The sequence below is a fragment of the Desmodus rotundus genome, chromosome 10 (genome assembly GCF_022682495.2).
Source record: "Desmodus rotundus isolate HL8 chromosome 10, HLdesRot8A.1, whole genome shotgun sequence".
Lineage (NCBI taxonomy): Eukaryota > Metazoa > Chordata > Mammalia > Chiroptera > Phyllostomidae > Desmodus > Desmodus rotundus.
In genome coordinates, this window is record NC_071396.1 from 75195057 (window position 1) to 75214493 (window position 19437).

Here is a 19437-nt window from a genome sequence, read left to right on the forward strand (position 1 = left end):
CTGTACACTAAAAAGGTTGTGGGTTCAGTTCTGGGTCAGGGCACATTACCTAGGTTGCAGGTTCAATATCCTGTCTGGGTGTGTACAGGAGACAAGTGATCGATGTTTCTCTCTCCCTCTCTCTCTCCCTCTTTCTCAAATCAATAAACATATCCTCAGGTGAGGATTTAAATAAAAATCTGGATCAAATTCTATAGAATATCTAGTATTTTGTTTTAATCCATTGAATGAGGAAGATTAGAATCCTCATAATTACTGAAAATGATCTAAAGCAAGAAACCTTAGCTTTTGTAAGGTCTGTGAATGTGATTTAGGGGTTTGTAGACTTAAAATTATAGGTTAGGATTTTTATGAGTATTTCTCTGGGGGGGGGTGGTGGAGAGTCCATAGCTTTCCATAGATTTCTAAAGAAGTCTGTCACACCTACACAATGATTGTAGCTTCAACAACAACCACTGAAGGGCGTCTTTAAGCTGTGATTCTCAATATACCTTCTATCAAAAACCTGTTTAAAAATCTGATAAAGGCTATAAACTTTCAAATTTGAGTACAATTTTCAAGGTGTTTGGATCCTCCAAAGCCTGTTCTCAGACTTCGTGGACTTTCTGTGTGGGATTCATGGTTCGCTGCCATTGAGGAAACACGTTTTGGGTCCTGTTAGGCCTTAGTCTCATCCTTAGACGTAGTTTTATTTGCACATATTCTTACTCTGGATCTTGAGACTGTTTCTCTCAACATTCATAGCACTTCTGTATTTCAAATTTTTATCTCAGATATATCACCGTAGGTAATAAGCATCTTACTATTATTTATTTACCTTTTATATTCTATTGGAACAATTTCAAAAGCTTTTGTTTCCTGCATTTACTGACTTTTTTTATGTGTGGGGCAGTTATCTTAGAGTACTTTGTTAAGAAAATTAGTGGATAAATATGTTAAGGGAGATTTTTTCCCAAATCATATTATAATTTTTCCACATAAAACATTTCTGTTGTCCTGGCTGATGTGGCTCCATTGGTTGCAGTGTCATTTTGTAAACTGAAGGGTTGCAGGTTGGGTTTTGGTCAGCACACGTGCCTAGGTTGTGAGTTTGGTCTCCTATGGGTGCCTGTGTGAGAGAGGTATCGATTTTTCTCTCCCTCCCTTACCCTCTCTCTAAAATCAATAAGCATGTCCTTGGGTGAGGATAAAAAAAATATATATATCTTAATAAAACATTTCGGTTAAGAAAAGTTGCTGATGCATGATAAGAAAAATTGCTTCTAATTTTACTTTCCTTTTGGGGGGATAGGCTAGCTTTTTCTTTAAGAAGCATCATTTCTTGATAATTAGTTTTCCTGCTCTTTTATAGTTTAATTTTTGGTGCTCTCTAGGATAACTTTGTCTTTTTTATTTTAGAAATACTTTGTTAACTGATTCTTAAATTTTAAATACTAGATTATAATGATCCATTTTGTGTGTGTTGACATCAACTGGATTTAGCACTACTGAATGACATAGATTTTTAACTGTACAGAGTTCACGATAATCTACCAGCTACATAAAATTTGTCTTAATTAGTACTATTTTTTGATATTATTATTTTTGTTACCAGGTTGTTCTTTCTTAACTCTTTCATTAATATATACTATTCAAATTGAACCTTAAGAGATTACACAACTCAAATTTTTATCCTTGTTTATATTTCATAACCTTTGATATTTTTTACCTCTCATGCTTTTTCTTTGTAGTATTCCCATTCTATTTTATTATTTACTTATTTTTTATTGTATTTTTTTCCATTACCATTTATACCCCTCACCACCCCCACAATCATCACACTGTTGTCCATGTCCATGAGTCCTTTTTCCTTTTTGTGAAATCCCTCCACCCCCTAACCTTCCACCCATCAACTGTCAGCCTGCTCCCTATGTATGAGTCTGTCTCTATTTTGCTTATTAGTTCAGTTTGTTCATTAAGACTCCACATATGAGTGAAATCATATGGTATTTGTCTTTCTCTGACTGGCTTATTTCACTTTGCATAATGTTCTCAGGTCCATCCATACTGTCCCAAATGGTAAAATTTTCTTCTTTTTTATGGCTAAGTAGTATTCCATTGTGTAAATGTCCCATAGTTGTTTTATCCACTCATCTGTTGATGGACACTTGGGGTGCTTCCCTATCTTGGCTATTGTAAATAACGCTGCAATGAACATAGGGTTGCTTTTGCTCTTTCGATTAATGTTTTGGGTTCCTTTGGATATATTCCCAGAAGTGGGATGGCTGGGTCATAAGGCATTTCCATTTTTAACATTTTGATTTTGAGGTATCTCTATAGTGCTTTCCACAGTGACTGCACTAGTCTGCATTCCCATCAACAGTGCAAAAGAGTTCCCCTTTTTTCACATCCTTGCCAGCTGTTGTTTGTTGATTTATTGATGATAGCCATTCTGACAGGTAGGAGGTGGTATCTCATTGTGGCTTTAATTTGCATCTCTCTGATGATCAGTGATGTTGAGCATCTTTATATATGTGTATTGGCCATTTATATGTCCTTTTTGGGGAATTGTCTATTTAGGCCCTTTGCCCATTTTTTAATTGGGTTGCTTGTGTTTTTGGCATTGAGTTTTCTAAGTTCTTTATAAATTTTGGATATTAACCCTTTATTATATGTATTAGAGTGTATATTCTCCCATTCTGTGGGTTAATTTTTTATTTTATTGATGTTTTCCTTTACTGTGCAAAATCTTTTTAGTTTGATGAAGTCCCATTTATTTTTTCTTTTGTTTCCCTTGCTTAGGGAGATATGTCCAATAATACATTGCTACAAGCAGCGTCCAAGATTTTGCTGTCTATGTTTTCTTCTAGGATTTTTATGGTTTTGGATCTAACATTTGTCTTTGATCCATTTTGAATTTATTCTTGTGTGTGGTGTAAGAAAGTGTCCTATTTCCATTTTTCTGCACACATCTGTTCAATTTTCCCAACACCATTTATTGAAAAAACTATCTGTAGCCCATTATATATGCTTGCTTCCTCTGTCAAATATTAACTTGACTATAAAGGTGTGAGTTTATTTCTGGTCTCTCTATTCTGTGCCATTGATCTCTATGTCTGTTTTTATGCCAATACCATACTGTTTTGATTACCATGGTCTTATAGTATAGCTTCATTTTAGGTAGTATGATTCTTTAAATTCTATCTTGATTCTCTTCTCCAATCAGTGACAGTTTGTTTACCTCTTAAATTATCAAAAAGTGTTTACTTGAGACTTAGAAAAGTTGAATTTTTGTTTGTCTATATGTATAATTCTCTCTACAACGGATTATTTTCATTTGACTTCAAAAGTTGTTAAAAATATTTTCTCCAAAATTAAATAAATATCAAATTATGTAAATATCAAAATAACATAAATTTGATTTTCAGTGCAATGCGTGTTTTACTCTCTAAATTACCAAGACCATGGATTGTGGATGAGAAGAAAGATGATGGTTATACTGCCTTGCATCTGGCTGCCCTTAATAATCATGTGGAAGTAGCTGAATTGTTGGTACATCAGGTAGGAAAACCAATTAAAAGATCATTGCCATCCATTTATTTATTAGTTCATCAACTACCTCTTAGTATATTACAGTAAAATCCCATGATGCTACAAATTCAGAAATAGTGAACATTCAGTCTTTGCATAACACTCATGTTAAATGGAGGAAAGGGTGTCTTTGTACCTCTCTGTCCCTAGTATTCCCTCTGCACCATCTTCCTGGATTGGTCCAATGAAATGAGCATCAGCTAAAAGGGATTTCCCGGAATCTCAGCCACTGTTGTGGAAGTATCAATAAGCCACAGGAACAGGAACCATCACATTGATATCTAAGCTGGTATGGCCAGTTCCCTTATCAAGTAACACCAGGTTGAAGCCAGGATCTGGGGATTCAGTTGATTACTGCTGGACCCCTGGAACCCATGGCTGGATAGTAGCACATGCTCACTTTAGTCATTTCATTCATCTTAGAAATAAGTTTTTATGGCTGAATTTTTTTTCAGAACCTATTTATTGGCAGTTTAATGATGTTTTAGTATATTCAGCAAATTTTTAAAATGCTTCAATCAAGTATATGCCATATAGAAGCATGGAAGTTATCAAAGAGTTATCTTTGATCCCTGACTTCAAGGAATTTACAGTTAAGAAGATGAAACAGCAGAAAAATTTAGGAGATGATACTTTATGTGTAATTAAGCCCCAGATCATAAAATATACCCTCCATAAACTACGCAAGTTTAGATAAATAGTTCAAAAGTTAAACTACCTTCCCTCTGACATTTAAGCCTTTATTATTATAATTAATTCTCTTAGAAGTAATGTAAGTTATGATACATTCTTTTTCATTCTGATCTAAATGACAGCCCTTAAGCCAATACTGCACTGTCTTGGTTATTGTTGCTTTATAGTAAGACTTGAAAGCAGTTAGAGTAAGTCCTCCAACTTTGTTGTTCTTTCTCAGAATTGTTTTAATATTCTAGATCTTTTGATTACCCATTTGTATTTTAGAATCAGATTGTTAGTTTCTATTAAAAAGTCTTTTGGGAGTTTGATTGTTCTTGCACATATTAGATCTATCTAAGTTTTGATGGTATTGTAAATTGTATTGTTTTAAAATTTCAGTGTATAATTGTTTATTGTTAGTGTGTAAAATATAATTATTTTTAGTGTATTGACCATATATCCTGTGACATTGCTTAAATTACAGTTGGTCATTAGGGAAACAAATTAGATAATCACATTGAGATATTACTAATCATCAATTACAATGATTAAATTTGAAAGGCCAGAAAAACCAAGTGTTGATTAGGATGTGGCACAATTAGAATATGCAAACAAACATTGCTAGTGTTTTTTCAAAGCAGCCATTGTGAAAATCAATTTGGCAGTTTCTTATAAAGTTAAACGTATATTCACTATACAACCCAGCAATCCCACTCTGGGTATGTACCCAAGAGATATACACCCACACAGATACTCATTATGCTAAATAGTTGTAGCAGTTTTATTTATAATAGTCCCAAATGGGGAGCAAGCCAAATGTTCATCAGCTAGTGTCTGGATAAACAAATTGTGGTACATCCATATAATGCATATTACTTTGGAAAATCTAAATGATGGAAAAGTTCAGGAAACTTGAAAAAGAAGTTCCTTACTTTCTGCATTTATATGAGAACAGACATGATAAGAAAACAAGTTGAGATTAGGTACCTCATCATTCACTCAAAGAAACATAAACAATAAAAGACCAGAAATACCATTTTCCAGAAAATGTCATAGCATTACTGGAGTTTCAGCTCTATCTGATGCCCCAAGAAAGGGTACAGTCGGGTATCAGAGTTGTAATTAGAGAGCATGAATGGTTCTAAGACATAAACCGAATGATAAAGTTTATTTCTGAACCTGTAGCCTTTTTCTTAATTTCTTTTTTTTTTTTTAATTTATTATGCTAGACATTGTGTTAGGCAGGTTTGTATGTTAACTTTTTTAAATCTTCACATTAACTCTGTGAAATAGGTTGTACTATTACCATTTCGGAGCTGAGAAAATAGGCATAAAATGTTATAATGCTTGCTTAAGTTCATTTCACAAAGCTTGTAAGTAACACTTGAATGTAGGTTTCCTGATGCCAATTTCATTGCTTTTGCTTCTCAGTCCCTCTCCTCTATCCTTGGCTTCAGCTGTTCTCATACAGTCCTTAGTCCTTTAGCTATCCCAGGACTCAGGTGGGACATTCTGCTCTTTCTTTGTGTGTAGTTTTATATACTAATTAAGTGTTGTCTTCTCACCCTCAAGCAAAATTCCTTTTCACTGAAAGTGGAAAAGCTCAGTTATGCATCAAGAGGAAGTGATCTTGTTAGGTCATTAAAGTATGTCCAAATCCTATATGAAGACTCATTAATAAAACTTTTCAGGAAATATTTACAGTTAAAAAGCACTGATTATCTCCATTGCTTTGTTTGTAATGGAGATTGAAAAGGATCTGTGTTTATATTTCAAACTTGCTGTTTTACTTCAGAGAGTTTGCTGCTCTTTTAATTCTTCCTGTATTACCTGCAACTGTTACCATATGAGAACGATATCCCAGCAGCTAGAGGAGTAGAAAGTGGTCAGCAGAATCCAGTGTTATTTCCTACTCCTAAAGAGTTACAGTTTTAGACTTCTGCCACGATGGAAGCGTAGGTAGACACGCTGTGCCTCCTCGCAACCAAAAGAAGGACAACAACAAATTTAAAAACAAAAAACAACCAGAACTGACAGAAAATTGAACTGTATGGAAGTCCGACAACCAAAGAGTTAAAGAAGAAACATTCATCCAGACCGGTAGGAAGGGAGGAGCCGGGCAACCTGGCAGAGAGGACTCGTGGAAAGGCGGTGGGCTGGTGGACCAGAGAGGTGGTGGATTGTGGACCAGATGGTCCCACATTCCTGTGCAGATAAACCAGGAGGAACAACTGGGGAGCGAGATAGACTGCACAACCTAGGGTTCCAGCGTGGGGAAACAAAGCCTCAAACTTCTGATTGAAAACACTAGTGGGGGTTGAGGCAGGAGCGGGAGAAACCCCCAGCCTCACAGGAGGGTTCCTTGGAGAGACCCACAAGGGCCTAGAATGTACACAAGCCCACCTACCCGGGACTCAGCACCAGAAGGGCCCAATTTGATTGTGGGCAGTGGGGGAAGTGACTGAAAACCGGCAGAGAGCAGAGCAATCAGCATTGTTCCCTCCCCCACAGACAGCGCCACAAAGCAGCGAGTGGGTTGCCCTGCTCTGGTGAACACCTAAGGCTCCGCCCCTTACTAAGTAACAGGCGTGCGGAGACCAAAAAAAATGGCCCAAATGAAAGAACAGATCACAGCTCCAGAAAAAATATAACAAGTGAAGAAGAGATATCCAACCTATCAGATGCACAGTTCAAAACCCTGGTAATCAGGATGCTCACAGAATTGGTTGAATATGCAAATTAGAGGAAAAAATGAAGGCTATGCTAAGTGAAATAAAGGAAAATGTACAGGGAATCAACAGTGACGGGAAGGAAACCGGGACTCAAATCAATAGTGTGTACCAGCAGGAAGAAAGAAACATTCAACCAGAACAGAATGAAGAAACAAGAATTTTAAAAAATGAGGAGAGGCTTAGGAACCTCCAGGACATCTTTAAACATTCCAATATCCGAAGCATAGAGGTGCCAGAGGAGAAGAGGAAGACCAAGAAGTTGAAAACTTAATTTGAAAAAATAATGAAGGACAACTTCCCCAATCTGGAAAAGGAAATAGACCTCCAGGAAGTCCAGGAAGCTCAGAGAGACCCAAAGAAGTTGGACCCAAGGAGGAACACACCAAGGCACATCATAATTACATTACCTAAGATTAAGCAGAAGGAGAGAATCTTAGAAGCAGCAAGAGAAGAGGACACAGTTACCTACAAAGGAGTTCCCATAAGACTGTCAGCTGATTTTTCAAAAGAAACCTTAGAGGCCAGAAGGGGCTGGAAAGTATTCGAAGTCATGAAAGGCAAGGACCTACATCCAAGATTACTCTATCCAGCAAAGCTATCAATTAGAATGGAAAGACAGATAAAGTGCTTCCCAGATAAGGTCAAGTTAAAGGAGTTCAGCATCACCAAGCCCTGATGTGAAATATTAAAGGGATATTATCTAACAAAAAGATCAAAACTGTGAACAGTAGAATGACAACAAACACAACTATCAACAACTGAATGGAAAAAAACAAAAACAAACTAAGCAAACAACTAGAACAGGAACAGAATCACAGAAATGGAGATCACATGGAGGGTTATCAGCAGGGGAAGTAGATGGGGAGAGAGGGGGAAAAGGTATAGAGAATAAATAGCATAAATGGTAGGTAGAAGAGGGGGAGGTTAAGAATAGTATAGGAAATGTAGAAGCCAGAGAACTTACATGTATGACCCATGGACATGAACTAAAGGGGCGGAATGCAGATGGGAGGGGGTGTGCAAGGTGGAGGGGAATAAAGTGGGGGAAATAGGACAAGTCTAATAGCATAATCAATAAAGCATATTTAAAAAATAAATAAAATCTTAATTACAGTTTTTAGTGTTTTTCACTTTTGTCAAATTTTAAATTTGTAAACTTTGTTGTTTTTTTTAGGGTAATGCAAACCTAGATATCCAGAATGTGAACCAACAGTCGGCCCTACATCTTGCTGTTGAACGACAACATACCCAGATTGTTAGGGTAAAGTGTTTACTCACATGAATCTTAGTTTACAGTGGTATTGTATTTTAATCAGATTTATAGAATGTTTTGTAAATTAAAGAAATGTATTATTAGATTTCTCAAGAGGTGTAGTTGTATGTAAATAATATGATTTTAGGCCCTTTTACATCAGTTTAATTTATAGTAGGGAAAATCTTAAAACTCTAATATTCAAAATTTTTATACTTTTGTTGCCAGATTTGTGAATTCCCAGAATATTAAATCAGAGAATTTCAAAATAACATATAAGTTAGTTTTTAAAAAGGGTACTCCCTCTTGTCCTGGCCGGTGTGGCTCAGGTAGTTGGAGCATTGTTCCATAAACTGAAAGGTCGTGAGTTCAGTTCCTGGTCAGGGCACATGCCAAGGTTGTGGGTTTGGTCCTTGGTTGGGATGCGTCTGAAAAGCAACCTGATCAATGTTTCTCTCTCACATCAATGTTTTTCTCTCTCTCCCTCCCTTCCCCTCTCTCTAAAATCAATAAGCATGACCTTGGGTGAGGATTTAAAAAAAAGTACATTACCTCTTAATTTATATAATTGAGACTGAAGTATAATTAAAAGCTTTGGCTGGACATTGGCTGACAGATTCCAAAGAAGCTGAAATATATGTATTTTACTAATCTGGTGATTCCAGACAAAATATTTGAAAGATTACCTGTTTAAATTTTTTGACAGAGTAGTGATTCTTAAAATTTGGCCCCTGAACCCACAGCATCAGCATCCCTTGTGACCTTAGTAGAAAAGTAAATTCTTGGGCCTCACCTCAGACCAACCAAATCTGAACTTCCAGGGTTGGGAACTAACAGCAATCTGATTTAACAAGCCTTCCAGGTAACTTTGATACACATTCAAATTTGAGAAACACTGCCCTGGAATGAAATTCTATGTCACCTTTTTGTAACAAAGTAAAACCAAGTAAACAAATAATGATTTACCAAAACAGTTAAGACTGTATGTCTGAGATTGGTTCTATGTGCTCTGATAGCACTTGTAGAAAGGATTAAGAAAACTGTTAAAGCACCATAAGCAAAGTGTTGCCCTGGCCAGTGTGGCTCGGTTGCTTGGAGCATTGTCCCATACACTGAAATATTGCAGGTTCGATTCCCAGTGAGGGCACATACCTAGGTTGCGTGCGGGCTTCATCTCTGGTTGGGGAATGTATGGGAGGCAACCAGTCAATGTTTCTCACATCAATGTTTCTCTCTCTCCCTTCCTCTCTCTCTAAAAAGCAATGGAAAAATGTCCTTGGATGAGAATTAAAAAGAAAAAAAGCACCATAAGCAACATCTTAAATAAAGTTATATTTACTACTTAAAATACCTATTGAAATACATCAACTCTGTATTTTATGTTGTAGTTTAGCAAACTTCACATTTATTGTTATTTAAAATCCCTCTTGCTAAAAATTCTTGATTTATCTATGATATTTGGACTTCCCTTATGAACATACACTTGGACAACATTGAGCAAAGAGAATGGAATAAAAAATAACTTCTCCTTGTTTGTTTAAATAATAGAAGAATTTTAAACATTATGAGTTGGTCCTTTTGGAAGTACTTAAAATATTCTACCTCACATATTTGAAATTAATAGGAAAAAAATCTTAAATTTCCCAGTTACCTTGATCTTAGAGTTGATGAATTTAACAATGTATTGGTTCTCACTTCTTTCTATTTTCTTTAATTCAGTATATTTGAATAACTAGAAGTCATCACTATTTGTAAGGAGCCACAGGGCTGTAGAGTAGTAGCAAGCAAATACTTAGGGATTATTAGCTTTAGTGGCAGCCTCTTCAGGTAGGTAGGCTCTCTGAGTTATTTTACATATGTTGTTATTTCTTGTGGGTGAGGATACTTTAGCAAAATGAGATGTCTTTCTCTTTTAGCTTTTGGTCCGAGCAGGTGCTAAATTAGATATTCAGGATAAGGATGGGGATACTCCTTTGCATGAAGCTCTGCGGCATCATACCTTGTCTCAGCTACGTCAGCTGCAAGATATGCAAGATGTGGGAAAGGTTGATGCTGCCTGGGAGCCATCCAAAAACACAGTGAGTAAAGATAATCTTTAATTCAGTACCACTGCAAATCATTTCCCTATTGACTACTGATATGGAACCTCATTTAATGCAAGATCTTATGTTTATGGCTGGTTTAACCTGTATCTGATAAAATATTTTATCAGAGCTACATATGTAGAAATTTAATTTATGCATTAAAAACTAGTCAGTGCTAACTATATTGCTTCACATTCTTCCTAGAAGTTGGTTGGTTCTTCTTTTTTAACTTTAGCTCTTCAAATAGATGTACTGTGGTATTTGTTGTGCTTTAATTTGCATTTCCCTAGTGACCAGTGATATTGGACATCTTTTCATGGGCTTTTTTGCCACCTACATCTGTTTGGTGATTGATTGTTTATACCAGTATTCATTATTTTGTTGAGTGTTTTCTTAGTATATTGAGTTTTGAGAGTTGTTATAAAATCTGAATGCAAGTTCTTTATCAGATATGGGATATGATGCACATGTTTTCTCACAGCCTGTGGCTTGTCTTTTCATTATTTAAGAGCAGAAACTTTAACATTTGAGGTACTATTTTTTCATTCAGAAGAATGTTTCTTGGCTTCTTGTGTTCAATCTGAGAAGTCTTTGCCAAACTCAAAATTACTAAGGTTTTTTTCTGTTTTGTATTTAAAAAGTCTATAAATGTTTTAGCTGTTATTTTTAGGTCTATGATTCATTTTGAGTTAAATATATATATATATCCATATGTATATTTATATATATATATGTATATATGGATCAAAGTTCATTTTTTTCTGCTTGTGGATATCCAGTAATTCCAGCACTGTTTGTGGAAAAGACTGTCTTTTTGTACTCAATCACCTGTTTTACGTTTATCCGAAATCATTTATCCATAGTTGTGAAGCCTTTGTGGATCTGATATTCTGTTCTGTCGATCTGTCTTGAGTTATTGATCTGTATCTTTAGGTATGTGATGCCAAGCCGCTGTCTTGATTATTGTAGCTGTATAATAAATGTTGAATTCAGATAGTACAAATCCTCTAACTTTCTTCTTCTCCAGAGTTGTTTGTCTAAGTCCTTCACCTTTCGTACGAATTTTAGAATTGTTTTTAAGAATATAAAGGGATTCTGAAACCAAAGTGTCTAAGAATTGCTGCCTTTTTATAGGATCATGGGTAAATTCTCTAACTCCTGTTTGCATTATTTTCTCTCAATTTAAAATGAGGGGAAGGGAGTAACTACCTTTGTAAGATTGTAAAGATTACATTAATTTATTCATGGGGAAAGTGCTTGAAATAGTTCTTGGTTTATAGTAGACACTCCATGAATGTTAACAATTATTATGACCATTTTCAGATAATGTTTTTGAATCGATAGTTCAGATCCTATCAGAACCTGATTTGTCTCATTCTCCATTTCTTGGTTCAACTCCTAGGTATTGGCTTTTTCTCACTTATCTCCCCTCATTGTTTTGAGTTGGTTCCTAGCAGCTTGGGAACCAAACTGAGTAGAAGGGAAAGTACTGTTTCATTAATACCTCGATCAGAAGCCCTGTTCTTGAGTTTTATTGACCTTAATTGTCCCGATTTAGGTTATGTGTCATCCCTGAACTAATCATACAGGCTGATATCTGACTGGTTTGAGCCATCATTGATTCACCTCTAAAAGTGGGGTATACCAATCCTCAAACTATATGCCTGAGTACATTAGGGCTACAGAGGAAGGGGGAATGGATAGAAGGACCGCAATTTATAACAGTCCACCGTAACTATGTAGATTGTAAGTCCTTACCAGACATGCATTTTTATATATCATACATACATACATACACACATATATGTCATATATGTATATATACAAGATGGGGCAAAGTAGGTTTACAGTTCATGTGGAAAATAATACAATCATTAATACAAGAATAAACTGTGTGTTTCACGTACTCACAACTCTAAACTTATTTTTGCCCTACTGTGTATTTGGTGGTACGAATTGATAGATTCCTAAAAGGGAAATAATGACTCTTTTTCACTTGATTTCAGTTAATAATGGGACTTGGTACCCAAGGGGCAGAGAAGAAGAGTGCAGCATCTATTGCCTGTTTCTTGGCTGCTAATGGTGCTGATCTCAGCATTCGAAATAAGAAGGGTCAGTCACCGCTTGATCTCTGTCCTGATCCAAGTCTCTGCAAAGCACTGGCGAAGTGTCACAAAGAAAAAGTCAGGTTTGTATTATTTACCATCATAAAACTTAATATTCTATACATAAAGTATCATGTGGTTTCAAAATGGAGTACTTGAATACTTGAAAATGGCTTTGCTCTTCCTCTGTCATTTTTTCCTTTTTATTTTTTAAAATTAAATTTATTGGGGTGACATTGGTTAATAAAATTATGTAGGTTTCAAGTGTAAATTCTATAATATCTCATGCTCTTCCTCTGTTTTTGTTGACCCTTTCTTTCTTAAACATTTTCATATAGAGAGCATGTCTCACTTCATGTTGTATTCTCTACATTATTAAATATACTGCTTTATTTACAATAAGTTCTAAGAAACTTTTCTACACCAGTCTGATCTTCTAGTACTCCTATGTGTTAGAGGGATTTATCTATAAGTAAAGGTCTCAGTGGTGAGATTGCTGTGATTAATGTTATGTGTATTTAAAACTTTATTAGACTTCCAAAAAAAGGCACTTAACTTGCTCTCCAACAGGGTATAACTCACATAAACTCTTAATAGTTGAGCAGCTTGAACAGTGCCTGGTAGGCACTCAGTAAATACCAAGGAAGAATTGAAAAAGTGAACACATGTATGAACCAATTCCTGATTGGGAGTTTTTTTTCTAAAAGTAATCATTTCATACATGCCTTCTTTTCTAAAAGTAAAATGTGACAGTGGTTTAAATTATTTATGATATAACTGAATTTCTTATTAGGAAATTATAGACACCTAAAAGGTACATCTCCTTAGTATTTCACCCAAATGAGGCTGTACAACTCTAATTGCCTTTGTACCTGGTTCTGTCATTGAACGTTTCAGGAGTTGTGCCTTGACCTTTATGCTCTCTTGCCCCTCTCATAATTTGTGTAGTGGTGAAGAGACATGTCTTTGGAATCCATGCATAGAGCTGTGTTATAGGGGTATATAACGAGTTACATACATTTCTTTAAGTGTATCCTTAAGGAGCATGAAATTCTATTACAAAATGACAGGATGCATCTAAAATATATAGAGATATAAGATGTATAAAGTTAGTTTACTATAGTGATAACTTTAATGCTGGGGTCTAAGATGCAACTACTTTGTATGTGTGTGTGTGTGCACACACGTGAATGTCCACGCACATGTTCTGGAGTTTTCTGAAGATTGTAGTAGAAATGGTATCCCTTTCCTATAGCTATAGTTGGTCATATATATGTATTTCTGTGTCTTGTCTCTTTATGGATGCATTCTGTCTTCCTATAATAGAATTTTAGCTCCCGAAGGATACCCTTAAATAAATGTCAGAACAGCAGCTGCAATGACATGTTTTCCAAAGGGCCCTGTCAGTTGTGGGCTCTGATGATGCTTCATTTTACCCTGTCCGTAGTTAGGGTAACTGACATGGACTCTAGTGAGGATTTGTTTTTTATTCCTATGACTTTTTCAACTGGTTCTATATAGGTAAAAAAGTTCTGTGTGAAACTGTTTTTGTCAAAATTTTTAACTAGTGTTTTTGATTTTTTGCTGATTCACCCTTTTCCACTGGGTGAGGACTTGTTCAATTTGTAATTTGAATAGTACTATAAATACATAAAGATGCAGAGCAGTACATAAATAGAAAAATACATTATGCATTATTTCATATACAGATGTTAAACTTAATTTTTTAATATAACTAAAGCTGTTTTTATATATACTAGTGATGCTCTAGATGTTTTTAAAAACATCTTAATTATTGTATTTGTAATATAAATTTTCTGATAGGCTTATTTTCTTTTATTATTTAGTGGTCAAGTGGGTTCTCGAAGTCCTTCTATGATTAGTAATGATTCTGAAACCTTAGAAGAGTGTATGGTGTGCTCAGATATGAAGAGAGATACTCTTTTTGGCCCATGTGGACATATTGCTACCTGTTCTTTATGTTCTCCACGAGTCAAGAAATGCCTTATCTGTAAAGAACAAGTTCAATCCAGGACAAAGGTAATATATTTTTAATATAGTTATTTTATCATTTTATGAAGATCTCTGAGGGTACAATTCATGAAATAAAAGATTATATGATGCTATGTGTCTATTTAATTTTGTTCTTCCTGTTCTAAATACAGGAGTATGTAATTTATATATTCAGACCATTTATGTTACTTTCTTTATATGTAAACTATAGTAGTTACAAATAAAAGTAATCTACTATTTTGCTTTCCAAACCCCTTATAACCTAATGTTGTATTTAATTCCACTTTGTATTCTAATTACTTGTAAATTGCCCTTTTTTGAGTGCATGGACTATTTTGCATTGCATTTATCTTTGTAAAAGATTGGTCAGGTTTTTTTTTTTTCTTTTTGTAGAAGGTTACACATTCTGGATTTATTTGACTGTTTTATCATGGCACTAATTCGTTTCTCTATCCACTGTATTTCCTGTAAACTGGAAGGTGATCTAATGGCTTGATTAGGGTCAGCTTAAACATTTTTGGCAAGAAAAGTTCACATATGATGCTACCCATTTTGTTTAGTTTCCCACGAGGCAAGTAAAGTTTGAATATCGTGCGATTAGACGGCCAAATTCTTATTCACTGTGAACTTTCCATCTTGTCTGACTCTTTTGCTTTTTGAAAAGTATTATTCTTTCCTGGGTTACTGGTTTCATTCTTTTCCCATGTGACTTAGTGCGTTATAACTGTACCATCTTTTTGGTACAGTTATAACTCATTTTGGTTTACTGAAATAATTTTCTTAGTTTTTCTGTGTGTTTGTGTGTGCGCGCGTGTAAAGTGAGATTTAAATGTCTTAACAAGTGATTTCTTTCACGGTGAGTAGCTTAAACCAAAAGATGTATTGGTTTTCTTTGATTTCATTTATGAAGGTTATACTCTTTTTTTCCCATTCCACTTTTTATTCTTTTCATTTTTCTCTTGATGCTTCCTAACCTACCTATTAACCTTTATCAATTAGAGAGGAGCTGGCACTAAATCTCCTAACAAATTAGCTGGCAGTGACTTAAAAGGTGTTATCTTACCAGTGCTTCTCACATTTTCATATATGGAACCTTCTAAGACTGAATGTGTTTTATGATCCAAATGAACATATCTTTGGTAAAACTTTTGGTATAGGAAAAAGTACAAGGAAGTTATTTTGGATAGAAAATACTGGAGTACGTGTATAGCTGCTTAATCTGTTAGTGCAGGTGAGGAGGATGAACTAACAGCACTGATCGTATGCTGGGCACTGTGTTGGCATTTTATATGCATTACCTATGAACCTTGCTTAATAAATAAATTTGGATTGTTCTACTTGGAATTTATTATTTGATTTAATTTCCTGCTTACAAACTAATAGTTTGGGAAAGAATCTGAAAGAATAAAAACCTAAGCTATTCTCTTGTTTTTAGATTGGTCTATGTATTCTGCTATTGTGCTGGAAACTTTTTGTTACATTAAGCCCTATTTCAACAAATCTTTATTGAGCACTTGTTTTGTAGGCAAGACATAGATGTATATAGTAATTTCTTTCTAAAAATTTGTAATCTCTTAGCAAACTATGACTTAAGTTAAAAGTTACTTTGCCATGTAGGATGTTGAAGGTGCTTTATGACAGATGGAAAGTGAGTTCAGAGCCCCAGGATGTCAAAAGCAGAGTCTCAGACAAGGATCGTCTTCTAGTTCAACTCTAGCATTTGTGTTGGGAAAAACTGAAGTTCCAAAAGTATGAACAGTTGGATCTTAGTGCAGTTCTCTTGACTCTTAAGTCTCTGGTCTTTTGTGTTACGATACACAGACAAAATGAAAGACAGTGTCTGCAAAGGAAGATTGATAGAACAGGGAGGGGGAATGGAAGGAATATGCTGTCATTTCTTTTTTAGAGGAGTTCTGAATTCCAAGAATTAATAAGCTTTCAGTTTGGTTTTTAAACTATGGAATTTTCAAACCTGTAGAAAAATACAAAAACTAACATACCCCACCAAGTCAATTTGCTAGATTGGTTTCAGAACCTTTAAAGATAAAGAAAGAGTGACCCCAAGTGGTTAAAGGATAATGCACATCTTCAGTGAAGATAAATTATAAAACTAGCGTTTAGAAGAAGGGAGAATAAACAAATTTAGTCTCTTCAGCAATTAAAGAAATACAAAATTAAAAATTCTGAGTTATTATTAAGCATTCTTGTCAAATTAATAAAAATAAATTTAAAAAACTTCTATCTAGGAAGGTGGGAAATAGACACTTTCTTAATACTGCTGGAGACTGAATAAACAGCTTCATGTTTTTGAGAGACCATCCTGACAATATACAGAGTCCAGCAGAGCTAACACCAGCTTGAGGGTGGTTGGTAGGGTAATAATATGGGTGTAATAATTTACAGTTTCAATTTGAACATTTCACCTAAAATGTCATCTGGTGTGCTTCAGTGTGATATTGTTATGTTACAGAATTACATGCTTATGATTTTGTAATAAAAACAGGGTGTTATTTGTGCCGGACCCAGTGTATACACAAACTTTTATAGTAAACATGTTTTAATATAGTAATTACATTCCTGGGACTATAATCTGAGGAAAACTTCCAGAAGAGAGTAAAAGTTATGTTTATAAAGGTTTTTTTTTTTTTCAGTAATAGGGGATTGGGTAACTAAATTATTATTAGATCATATCGTTAGATTATTTTAAACTGTTTTTAAACAATTCATATACATGCATAATGTCATATGCAGACAATTGCATTAGGAACCATTTAAAAAACCAGGACACCATTATATAGAGGGAGAAGAGATTTCTCACATGTTGGACACAGATTTTATATTAGACATTGAATTAAACACATTACACATGACATTTAATTTTTTTCATTGTCACATTTTAATCTTTTATCAGCACTTAGCACTGCAGTTCCTAAAATATTTACAGGAAGTGCTCCTTCCATACAAATGGCTGGATCAGTCAAGAGTATCACCCTTCTCCCATCCTTGCTCTTGGAACTTTTGTCCGTGTCTCCAGTGGCTAACACCTGGGGTTTTCATTTCTTCTTTTACGCAGACTCTGCCGACTTTTCTGTGTAGTTTACTAGCCAGTCAGGTAGATGGCTGACTGGTACACCTTTGAAACTTAGTCATGGTCCTCAGCCTTAGCCAGTCTTAGGAGAGAGGAAAACCTTTGTTGGGAGTTGTGAAAAATTAATGTACTTAGCTCAGACTATGGATCCCTTAGCCAGACAAATCTAGGGTTTTCCTATTTCTGCTCCTCGCCGTGCAATTCTGGTGGTGTACTGCTTAGTGTTTGCATTTTGGGGGTTAGATTGCTATACTGAGGGTAACCATTCCTTTCATTGTAGTCGGGCCTTGCGTAGGACTAAAGCCTGGATATGTAACCCTAGAGCTGGAAAGAGCTCCCCGGTCTTAGTCCTATGAACTGTGGTGTAGGAGACTGAAATTTGTTTCTTTCAGCTGTTTGGAATCAATGAGTCAAGTCAGAAACTTAGCAGATATGCTAGACTTTTTTTTCACCATTCATTCCCCACATTTTATTAATTACTAAATCTTCTTAAATAGTTCTCAAAACTCTTTCTACTCTTCCCTACTGCTATGTTTTAGTTCAGTTATGCTCTCACTGTCTCGTATTTAGAATTGTTCAAGGGTACACTTGAAAAAGGGACACCTAACTCATCTCCCTATATTCTAATTTACTCTTTAGTACTCTGTGAAGAAGAATTGTTCATTAGCATTCAGGTTTTAAAAAAGAAAGCTGTGGCTCAACAATGTTAGGTAATTTGTTAGTCCTGGAGCTAGAATTCGAATCCAGGAATATAAATACCCTCATCAACCATGTCTTACAGCTTTCCACTATTACCATATTATTACCATATACCATTAATATTACCATATTAATTCTCTGCACATAACGGTGTAAGTTGGAAAGGCCATGGAGAGAGCATGCATGCAGTATTTGGTTGTTTAGGTGAAGTTATAGGTAAGTGGTATTCATCATTTTGGCCAGTAATATTAAATGACACAAAATGTGGGTAAATGTGAGTTTGTTTCAGAAGGGAGAAGAATAGGCAAAAGATGGATGTGAAGCTAAGTGGGGTGGGTGGGGGTAAGAGAAGCCAGCCAAGGTTAAGAAATAGTTACACACTCAAAAGTCAGATTAACTGATGAAGAAGAGGTAAAATTGAGGGAAGTTATGAGTAGCTTGTGGATGACTTTAGAGATCAGGGAGAAATAATAGGCCAAAACATCGGGTTCCCACCAGTGTTGGATAATTGACCAACTCTTAGAAGAGGGTGATGTTAGGTAGAGTTTCTTAGATATGGATAAACAGAAAAATCCCCCGTGGGTTTTAGCAGTCTGGCTAATCTGGGTGATTTTCATTAATATTAAAAATCTATCTTAATATTAATCATTTGTTTTAGTTTTTCTCTCAAAAGTAATTTTTGAAAAAAAGAAAGTTGGAGTCTAGTCTGGTCTTCCTGACCTCAGAGGAAATGCAGTTTTTCCGTGTTTTTCTTTAGGATGGGTAGGGAGACTAAAGTGGAGATGGAACCTATTTAAGCAGGGAAAATGAGTAGCCAAGAGAGTAGAGAACAGAGACGTATGTATTAAATTTCTCATGCCTGGAGTGTTTCCTTGTAGAGGAAAGAAGTGCACTTGGATAGAAAGGAAACAGGGTTTTATCTGTCGATGCTCATGCCTATGCTGTGTAACTTCTCTTTTTGTAGATTGAAGAATGTGTGGTATGCTCAGACAAGAAAGCAGCTGTTCTTTTTCAACCATGTGGACACATGTGTGCTTGTGAAAGTAAGTAGCCTATAAAAAACTTCCTCAGTATTATTATAAAAATAGAAAGTGAAACAAAATAATTTTTTGATAACTCATGAACAAAAATGTTGGTGGGCCTCTAGGACCTTTTGTTTCTTTCTCTTTACTAGAATTGTCACCTATTTTTTTCTGGCTCCTGAGCCCTAGAGAAGACC

At 35.3% G+C, this 19437-nt stretch overlaps 1 protein-coding gene across 1 annotated transcript in view; it reads left to right on the forward strand.

Annotated features, from left to right (window-relative positions):
- The window catches only part of MIB1 (MIB E3 ubiquitin protein ligase 1), a 120558-nt gene that overhangs the window by 87573 nt on the left and 13548 nt on the right, over positions 1-19437 (forward strand). The window contains exons 13-18 of the mRNA XM_024580196.4: positions 3408-3540; positions 8152-8238; positions 10146-10307; positions 12320-12501; positions 14266-14458; positions 19183-19261. Of these exons, the coding sequence (XP_024435964.2) occupies positions 3408-3540; positions 8152-8238; positions 10146-10307; positions 12320-12501; positions 14266-14458; positions 19183-19261 (836 nt within the window). The remainder of the gene's footprint in view (positions 1-3407; positions 3541-8151; positions 8239-10145; positions 10308-12319; positions 12502-14265; positions 14459-19182; positions 19262-19437) is intronic.